Source organism: Lycorma delicatula, chromosome 1 (genome assembly GCF_047948215.1).
Source record: "Lycorma delicatula isolate Av1 chromosome 1, ASM4794821v1, whole genome shotgun sequence".
In the NCBI taxonomy this organism is placed as follows: domain Eukaryota; kingdom Metazoa; phylum Arthropoda; class Insecta; order Hemiptera; family Fulgoridae; genus Lycorma; species Lycorma delicatula.
Window position 1 is genome coordinate 129,061,726 of NC_134455.1, and position 10,851 is coordinate 129,072,576.

Below are 10,851 nucleotides of genomic sequence, written 5' to 3' on the forward strand. Positions count from 1 at the left end.
CCTCCTCATGTAGACTACCGGTTTATAGTTCGTAACATAAAGTGTAAACTTTTACAACTTGTTAATTGTAAATGTTTATAACATGAATTGTTTAATATTTGCCTGATCAAAACGATTTTATTTTAATTTTTGTATTATTTAATGAAAAAACTTATCGTATAGCTTACGTAAATATTATTTGGCTTTTATGTAAGAAATCTATTTAAATAACCAAACAACATGTATTATTTTTATTTGTTTAGAGATAAAAACATAAATTAACGTACTAAATTGATTTTCATATGTAACAACTGAACGTAGATTTAGCTTTTTATTAATAATTTAATAATAAATATTCGATCAAATAAAAATAAATTAATTAAATACAAACGTTATAAAATTAAATCTGATTTACAATCAAAATGAATAAACTGATAAACCAGGTTGTTTTTTTGCTTAATCTTCAATTTCACTGATATCCATCAATAATGGTATCCATCGATGAAATGACAGTAGACATTTTTAACAAATGAAAAAAATCAAAGAAATTAGCTAATTCATGATAAAAATCACTTACTTACGATAAAAGTTTCTGTTATGAATCAACTTACGAGATAATTCACTACGTAAAGTTTGTTATTCATATCGGCAATTTTAGTTTATGAAAAAATAACTTAAGAGTGTTTTTGAAGTATATTACGACTAAACTTTTAATAAAATTTCCCTGAATAGAAGAAAAGTATATGAAGAAACGGTAATAGGTGGCTGAAATATAATAAAAGCGATGTAGGATTACAGATAGCCTATTGCTGTAACTAATATCTAACTTAAAACGGACAGGTGGGATATCAATTGTAATGACAGAGAGAGAGAGAAATACAACCGATTAGTTATGAAAGCATTACAGCATCGTAGCGAAAAAATAAAGCTTTTAGTATTATTGGAGAATTATCACGATTATTTGTAACGTTGCACCGGTTTTAAATACGAATTAAATGAATTCCAATTAACTATATGAAAAGATGTTTAAAATTATATAAAGAGTGCTAGACAGTTTGTTAAAAAAACAAAACATGTGTTTTTAATATTGTTTTTTATGTTAGTTTTTTTATTAGTTACGTCAATGTGGAATTGTATTTTATAAAAATAACTAATATTCACAGTAATTTCGTTTTATATGTAAGTTATTTTGCGATCTTTTATTAATTTATGCGTCTAAATTTAAATAAGCGTAAATATAAGCTCTTTTATTACTCATGTTGCTCCATTAATAAAGCTTTAATTTAAGATTAATAAATGATATCTACACATTATATTACCTGTAAAACTATAATAAAATAATTTCACTCTTGTATTCTTGTTATATATAAATAATTATTCTTGTAAGCAGTTTTCTGCAAATACGATTAAATTATACACTGATAATACTGTTTCGATTTTGCTGTTATAATTATTTGATCTAATGGTGTAATAATAATTGTTTAGTAATTAATGACAAACACTTCAATATGATTTTACAGAAACCTATTTTAAATAATTAAAGAAAGTTAATTTACATAATATATTGTTTATTTACCTGTTATTTAAAAAAAACTTTTCTCAATAATATAAAATAAATTAAAAAATAATAGTAATTCTACTCACTTCTTGGGAACGATTAAGTAATTTTTGTTCGTTTAATGATTTCTTAAATAGTATAAATAATACTGTAATTATTTTATATCAGTAACTAATAGTAGGTATTAAAACAGTGTTGGACTCACCTGTTACTGACGGACAGTTGCAGAGAACTAACTAAGTTTGTTAATATCAGCTTTACATACGACACAAGTCATGGTCCGGGTCATCTTATCGCAAACTGAATTCTCTTATTAATGGCGTTTATTCCCCTTTTCTTATTATTTATCGCTATTATTTATATTCCTTTTTCGTAATAAATACGTAATAAAGGCTACATATAAGTAATAAGTTACAACTACCATATTTATTTGCTAATAATGTAAAATATTATGTAATTTATTTTTCTTTTGTTTTGTGTACTGTACTTCGTACCGCATCGCCGTCAATAATATTAACAAATGTTCTGAAGTTAATCGATTCAAAACTGAATTAATAAATATATATTCTACATAACTTAAAACCAGATAAACGTGACTTAGATGCACGTTTTGAAATGCATTTGTTTTAATGAGAAAAAGTAATATCACTAAAATATTTTTTCTTTACAGTGTGAGTATTAGACCACTCATGTTAGTATACAGAGGCGAGTTAAAATAATAATTTATATTATTATTAATGATATTAATATATTTGCCTTAAAGTTCTCGAGTGGTGAAAAGTGTTTAGGATTACAGTTGCCTCGGTGAAGTCCCGTCATTCTGGATGAAAAGTCATATCGTCACATTACACAGCAGTACATCATGCAAAACTGTTCACGAGGAACTTCAACGACTGACTTATTTTTTATCGGTGAAAATAATTTAATTTTAGTTAATAGACGAATTTTTATTTGTTTTTTTATTATTATGACGTGCAACTTTTTGAGTAAAACGATCACGTTTAAATTAAATGAATGATTCTGTAGGATCTTTTGATATGAGCAAAAGAATAATATTTATTTATATGATTATTAATTATTACACGCAAATTGAGCCATGGGCCGGGTGGAAGTTTGGCGAACTGGGATTCTGGTTGATACAATTCCTGACCGGCCATGGGGTCTTTCGTTCATACCTATGTGAACAAAGAAGAGCAGAAGACCCCTTCTGTCCCTACTTTCGGGAGTTAGACACGTGATATTCCAGTGCCCGCGGTCAGACGAGAAATACCGCGACGGTGCTGCCGTAACTGAGCATCTCGAGGTGAGGACCATCGTTGGAACGATGTTACGCAGTTCGATGGCTTCTACACTGTGACAGGTTTTGTGTCGGGAATACTGCAAATGAAATATCGGCTAGCGAGGGGGAAAGGGACAGCTCCGTACGGAGCTGCCGTTCGCCTGCACGGGTGGGCGGTGGTGATGAAGCGCGGAGACTGTCGAGCCCTGATCTAAGAGACTGAGTCGCGGTGGGGCCGTCCCTTTGGGGTGTCCCCGTTAGAGGCGAAGCACAAAGGACCGAGTTCCGGTTGCTAGGTGATGGAGGCCGGGAACGGCATAGACAGACCTGGCGTTTCCCTCATCTCGTGGTTAGAGGCGAAGGCACCTCCCAGAATCGTGTTAGTGCTTAGTTGGAAGTCTGGTTCCGGGTGGCAGGGTTTAAAAAAAATATTATTCCATTTTTAGGTCTTTTATTTTCAGATTTTTGGTGCAAAATGAAATTTAAAATTGCATCCTCACAAGAGTCTAAAATAACAGTAAATTTTAATTTACAGGTAGCTTTGATAACGAAGAAGAAAATTCTATAGAAAACGGAACCAATTATTTTCTTTTCTAAACTGTAGATCACAACGAAAACTTACCATTTATCTTAATAATATAACTAAAAAATAATTTAAAATATGTTATAAACAATTGTTATTTTTAAAAATATTTTTTTGGTTTAGTTCGGATTTTATTTGTAGTAATTTAATCTTACTGCCTAATCTAATTAGCTAGAATTAAATATAAATTATCTAAATTACAATGAAATAGTATTTTTAACTACGTCGAAATCTATTGAAACTGATAAAAAAACAATTTGTCAAGCGTTAAGGTAGCGTGAGTGGAATGTTGCCATATCAGCTGGTCGGCGTTGTTCGAAGGTAAATAAAATAAAAGTTGCTTCGTAGAGCACGGTAAGTGCAATTCACCGACTAAAGTATTAATATTATGATTTGTAAATCATTCTTAATTGTGTAAAGTAATATTAAGGTTAATATATTACTTTATTTTTGGGTTTAGCAAAGTAGATACTGAATTATGGTTCAGCTGATATTGAACAGATAAAAAATATCTTATCGTTAGACGAGTGCCAAAAAAAACAACAAAAAAAAAAAATTATAAAATAAGTTATTTAAATATTTATCACATGTTTCCGTAAACAATAATAGCGTCAGACCTTTTTCTAAGTTCTTTTAATGAATCCTAATGGTCTATTTTTTCATGATTTCTGTACTGTTTACACAAATGTACCTACGCACATATATCTAATCTACATATACATATAGAAATAATTTACTACGAAATACTAAAAACGACAGTTCGATTAAAAATGTAAATAACGTTTAATTTATTGAATCTTATTTTTAGTTCCTTGTACGAAGTAAAGGAAGTACTGTGATCGCGAAAAATTTCAGATTTCAACGGAAATAGCCATTTTGATCATCCCTGAATCCATTTTGACTATTTTCGGCGTGACGTCTGTACGTACGTATCCCGCATAACTCAAAAACGATTAGCCGAAGGATATTGAAATTTTGGATTTACGACTGTTGTAACATCTAGTTGTGAACCTCCCCTTTTGATTGCAATCGACTGAATCAAAAGTGTTCAAAAAAGCCTAAAATCTCAAAGAATCTGGATTTTGGACTATTTCTAAACTGTAGTAAGCTCTTATTGAGAGATTTTCAACGATATGTCATAAATGGTACTTATTTTCATTGGTTCCAAAGTTGTAGCCAAATAAAATTTTAATTAATGAAATATTTGGATCTTACAGGGGGAAGGTATATCGGTGCGAATCCCACTTCATTTCCTTTTTTTTAATTTTTTTTCTAAATTTAAATATATTGATTTATTAAACTATTAACCTCTGATTTTAAAATAATTATTCAACAATAACAGTAAAAAAGTCAAAACATCAGAAGTTATTAGTGAAATAAAATTTTATGTACTTTTAAAAATGTGTATATATAATTTAATAGGCATTAATATGCCTATTAAATTATTACATATGTGTATATGTAATAGATTTGGTGAAACATCTGATTATTTAATATAAATTGAAAATTATAATTTATAATGGTATTCGCTTTGAATTTTCTAGTTTAATTTCCGTTTAATTTTATCTACATTAAAATTAACTATACAGAGTGGCTGAAACCGCCTCACAAGAACAATATATGCTCTGAGGCATATATGCTTGATTTTAAATAAATTGCAAAAAATTCTTATTTTTTAGTTCATTACTCCTCTGATATTGTCGGAAAATATTCTCTCTAAGTCGGAGTTGATCATCATTTCGTTTATTTGTTTTTGTTGCCAATCATTTAATCGCTCTTTGGTTTGATATAATTCTTCTGATCTTAATTTGTGTACACTTTCTCTAGTTTTCAAATTTTCTCTCTCTTTATACTCATTACCCTCTCTTAATGTTTTTTTTCTTGGAACGTTTTCTTCCTCTTTATATTTATCATTTCTTAATTTTTTTATTCTTTCTTTGGTTTTAACATTTTCTACCTTTTTATATTCATCATTTTCTGTTAATATTTTTTTCTTTCTTTGTTTGCAACATTTTCTTCCTTTTTCATTTTCCTTATTTTATTTATTTTTTTTTTAATTTAAATGTATTGACTTATTAACTTCTGATTGTTAAAAATATCTTAAACGGCAAATAATAATTCAATAATAACAATAAAAAAAGAAAAATATGAAATAAAATTAGAAGTTAGTAGTGTAATAACATTTTATATACTTTTAAAAATGTGTATATGTAATTTAATAGACGCAGAAGGAAGTCATGTAGTGTCCACATAAGATTTTTTAAAATTACGTCTGTTTAACTTCACTACAGAACTTGCTTCTCAAAGTTATTACAAAACGTTCCATATAGTGGCCTATTAATGTCAGTAACTTATCATATGTGTTGTTTTACTTGCAATAAAGAACATTGCATAGCAAAATAATCAGATTACTAAGATATAGACGTTACTCTTGATCTCTTACTAATTATTTAAGAGAAAAATAACTTAAAAATCATTTATTTAACAGTTTTTTTTTGTTTTAACAACTAAATAAAAAAGTTATAGTCTTCATTTCATATTCAAAAACAAATAGAATGCGTATAAATCCATTCAAATACATTTACATTATGAAGAATGAACGAACCATTACATTATTTACGATTGATGATTGATTTATGTTACTAATTTCCTCATTTAAAAATCTTTCAATAGGGTGAAAGAAATATCTGAATACTGTCTATGCCTTCTTAAAATTACAGTTTAGTTTTTATTATAATACAATTTTTATCTTTATTTTAATATGTACGTAAATCTTCATTCAATTTTTTTATAGTGTGTGTGTGTGTGTGCGCGCGCGCGCGCGTGTTTGTGTAAAGGCAAATGCAATTACTGCTACCGGCTTGCCAGGCCTGAAGTAGCTGCAGATGTAGTAAAAATGAGACCGCCTTCAAATTGCATAAATTATTAAGATCCATTAATGACTTCGATGAAATTGACTCGTTATGATTTATTCAGAAGACCTTCCGTGTAGAAATTAAACCCAACACCGTCTGTAAAATTTATGCGATTTGAATATTTTTATTCATTTTAAATTTGTAGTTAAACTTACAAATTTTAATTTTCATAAGAGATATGAATTAATATTACTATATATATATATATATATATATTATCCAGTTTAAGTAAAGCGTCAAATAACAAATCGACTAAGAATAAAAATTTGCCATGCTGAAAATGGATGCTCTGATGTGAACGTTATTTGTCCTTGAACATTTCCCTCCCCGATCTCGTGCCAGACGAATGACTGACTTGAACTATAATGCAATATTACGTATCTTCTAAGTAACTACTACCACGAGCACAGTAACCGTTGGTATTAAAATTTTAATTATGCAAATTATCACCATTCAATTATGTAATAATGATTTATTTATAATTTTTTAAATAAAAATCACTTTTAATGCGATTATACTCGCTTAGCCATGTAAAAACATCAATATTCCATTTAAAATAAGGTTAAATGTACAAAAATTATTACAATTATGCATTTTTAAAAATAGATAGTCTTGGTCTTTTGACCTAGGCCACGAATTAAAGAAGATTAGTAAGCTTCATCTTGAAAATTATGTAGCCAAAATTATTTGAATTTATTACTTTTTAATAAATTTCTTTTCACTCTTAAATAAATTTTATATTATTTAATCTATATAAATAAAAATGTAAATGGTCGTTTGTTCAAAATTTTAAATCTCCGAAAGTCTTCACCGATTGCTTTGAAATTTCGTCACAACATTGCGTTCGAACATGCGCATGTTTTTATATACCCACTATTTATAAACCTAAGATGTCACACTCGTGACAGGTAAAAGCATCCTTTTTGTGAAAAACAGCGCTATCTGTTTGACGTAAAAGCAACGCACGCTATACTAAATATTTTACGGTTCCATTTCAGTGTTTCTGATTTGTATGTCCGTTATAGACTAAAAAAGTACAGGACCGATTTACGCGCGGGGAAAAAAAATGAAAGGGAAAATCGAAAAAAATAAAAGAGAAGAAGTGGAAAATAGAAAAAAGGGGAAAAGTAAATAGAAAGGGGAAACAAGAAAAAAGAAAAGGTGGAAGGGATAAAAAGGAATGGGTAAATAAGGGAAAGAGAAATGGGGGCAGGAAAAGGAAATTGGGAAGGGGATATAGGGTAAAAGGGAAGGGGAATATGGAAAGGGAATGTGGTAAAAATGAAATGGGAAAAGGAAGATGTTGAAAAGGGGAAGAGGAAAGGGAAAGGGAGAAAGTGGAAAAAGGAAAAGGTTAAATTTTGTGAAGTTCTGTAATGTTCATTTTGTTAATATTTTATATATATATACTCAAATCTAGCAATAGCGAAGAATTGCCAAGTCTGCTAGTACAAAATAAACAACTTATAATTTGTTCTTATGTAACACAATAATTTCTTTAAACAAGTCTTCATTTAAAATCCTATTCTTGAATGTAAAAGTAAAGAAGCATTATAAAATATCTTGTTTTATTTAATTTTTATTTTTTTTACATAAACCTTTTCAGAGAAAGAATTAAACGTAGTGATCATTAAAAAAGGTTGAGAATCAAAAATATTTATGTCACAATTCTTAACTCTGAATTAAATAACATGAAAGAGGAAATTTTATACATGACTCGGGGGGGAAAATTAAAAATTTAAATAATGTTGAATCTTTTTGGAAGAATAATAAAGATAGAGTAGTGACTATTTAGAAATAACAAAAATAAGTGATGAGATGGTGAATAGATGATTGGAATAGAAGTATGACAATTAAAATTTTTTTTTACAAATAGTTAATGAATACAAATACAACTAACAAAATAAATACGATAATAGATTCAGAATGACTCACTAAAATTCACAAAAATTCACATTCAACATATAAATTCATTCAAACATAACATCTGAGTAACTCAAAGACCTAATACAGAGTGTGGCAGGAGTAATCAATTGTTAATGGACAAATAAAAGACAAAAGTATAATAATGTAAGAGTTAATACTAGTACCTACAATGGAATAAACTACTTATATTAGTTAAAGTTAATATACAAAAAACTGCTTACCAACAATTAAATTTGAAGCGGTCAAGAGCTTTCAGAATTAAATTCAATCTTCAGGAATTCTCATATTCATCCTATTTGTAATAGTAATTAAAATTTGACATGTAAATTATAAAAATCGTGATATTTGCTTAAAACATAACAGTTGGTCGTCATATGTTATAAAATTATGTCAACGTAAACATCCTATCAATTTGATGGTCTCAACTGTTCAACTATGAACATTGTTATTGTTGAACATTATTCTATGAACATGGAGAACGTGACAGGACCGTTTACGTTGACATAATTTTGTATCATATGACCAACTGTTACGTTTTAAGCAAATATCAAGATTTTTATAATTTACATGTCAAATTTTAATTACTATTACAAATAGGATGAATATGAGAGTTCCTGAAGATGGAATTTAATTTCGAAAGCACTTGAACGTATCAAATTCAATTGTTGGTAACCAGTTTTTTGTATATTAACTTTAATCATATACTTATACCAACAGGTCATGTTTAACAAAATTATTATTCTTATAATAGGTAATATTTCAGTGGCAAATGATTACGTAAAAACCAGAATGAGTTTGCGTACATTTCACTGAACTGAAAAATCTAATTCAGGTATAGTTGCATGTTAATAGATATTATAAATAAATACCCTGCATACACAACCATCCATTATCTTGTTTATCAGGTTCCTGAAATTTTTTGAGCATTATGATAATTTCATAAAACATATGCTACTAAGTGGATTTTTTGCTGAAAGAGCTATGGAAATTATTGTAACTATTTTAATTTTACTAATAGACTTTTATCAATGAACTACGTTAATAAGTTAGTTCATTAACAATGTAATGATTTTTAATGCTATATAAATAGCATTAAAAACCATTACAATGAGAGAGTATTTCAGGATATCAGTGTGATGCCGTATACTTGTATGAAAAACTAAATGTGTAACTATTTGGAAAGAAATTAGCATGTGTGTATTTGTTTTGTGCTCATAATTGTTACACTTATTCATAAGTGGAATATTACCTCATATCTACACTGTTAAGTTACCATACAAATTAACTACTAATCCGTTTATTTCAAAATAGTTCATTTCTGAAGATAAAACATACAAGATGAAATGTAGAACACTTTATTGTAAAAGACATCAGCATTGTCGAATATCTGCTTGAATATGATGTTTACGATGGTATCATGAATCTTTTACAAGACTGTTTCTTATTGATTCTTAATTATTTTGATAATTTAGGTTGTTTTTACTTAGTTGAAAGAAAGTATACATTAGTTACCAAATGATTAATACTGGTCCGCTAAACCTAACCAGATACGACCTTGTAGCAAAGCAACTGAAGTATTAATTTTAAAATGAAATTAATTTTCAATCAAAAGGTTTCTATATTAATAAAGTTTATGTACACAAGCATTTATTCAACATCCAATAAAAATGTATAATTTTTTATTGTAAAACTAAATTGTTTGTATATTTTGGAGTTGCAATTTATTCCAAACATAAACCTATATGTATGAGTAATATATTATTTGTTATTATGCAATCCATAAACAATAACTTTTGTAAATGTTGTTGAAAACTGTTATCAACTGAATAACATTTATGTCTCTGTTTATATATTACAATTAAAGCATCATAAAACCAGTGCTGTTAAATGAAAATAAATAAATAATAAATCATCAAGAAGTAACTTCAAAATTTTAAAAATAATTTTTTTATATTAAAACATATTGTATTATTTTTGCTCAGAAATTCACTCAGACACTTTTACTATAAACTTTACTTTACTATAATAAGTACACTATTTTTTGTTCTATCATAAATGCATACATGTATATGCAATAATGCATAACCATATGTTTTTGTATTTTATTTTTAATATTGTAGTTTTTAATATTGTGTTTTTAATATTGTTTTTTTTTTATGTAGATTGTGGGTCAAGAGAGGGCATGTAGGCATTTAATAACTGCATCTACTAGGATTAATGTTGCTTGAAATTCAGCCAACCAGTAAACTTAATAAATTATAGAACAATAAATATTTTATAATAAAAATAATATAATAAAATTATTAATCTTTTATCATCAAACCTAAGCACAGATTTTATTCAAATAAATCTATGCCTGTGAATTAAATAATTTTTATGAAGTAGTAGAATATGAAGGTTGTGTTAATGTAATGTGGTGGCAACCTTTACATTCTACATATACACAAAAGGGACTTCCATGTCTTAATCGCTTGAATGTTATGAAAAATACATATTCAACAACAATATATTAAACTATTAGACAATACTAGATCTACCAAACTTTCAGCCATGTGCTAAATATTTAACTTTCTAACTAAGCAAATCATCACCATCAACATCAACTAACATC

The 10,851-nt window shown here is 27.9% G+C and overlaps 1 protein-coding gene across 3 annotated transcripts in view; it reads right to left on the reverse strand.

The window, feature by feature from the left end:
• LOC142322217 (uncharacterized) overlaps positions 1–1,898 on the reverse strand; it is a 96,293-nt gene extending 94,395 nt beyond the window's left edge. The window contains exon 1 of one of the 3 annotated variants that reach the window (XM_075361046.1): positions 1,743–1,898. Coding sequence is in view for 1 of the 3 variants with exons in the window: in XM_075361038.1 (XP_075217153.1) it covers position 1,624 (1 nt within the window). In the remaining 2 variants the exon portion in view is untranslated. Of the gene's footprint in view, positions 1–1,623 lie in introns of all 3 variants that reach the window. The other 2 variants (XM_075361056.1, XM_075361038.1) reach the window with 2 other exon arrangements.
• Between the last annotated feature and the right edge of the window lie 8,953 nt (positions 1,899–10,851).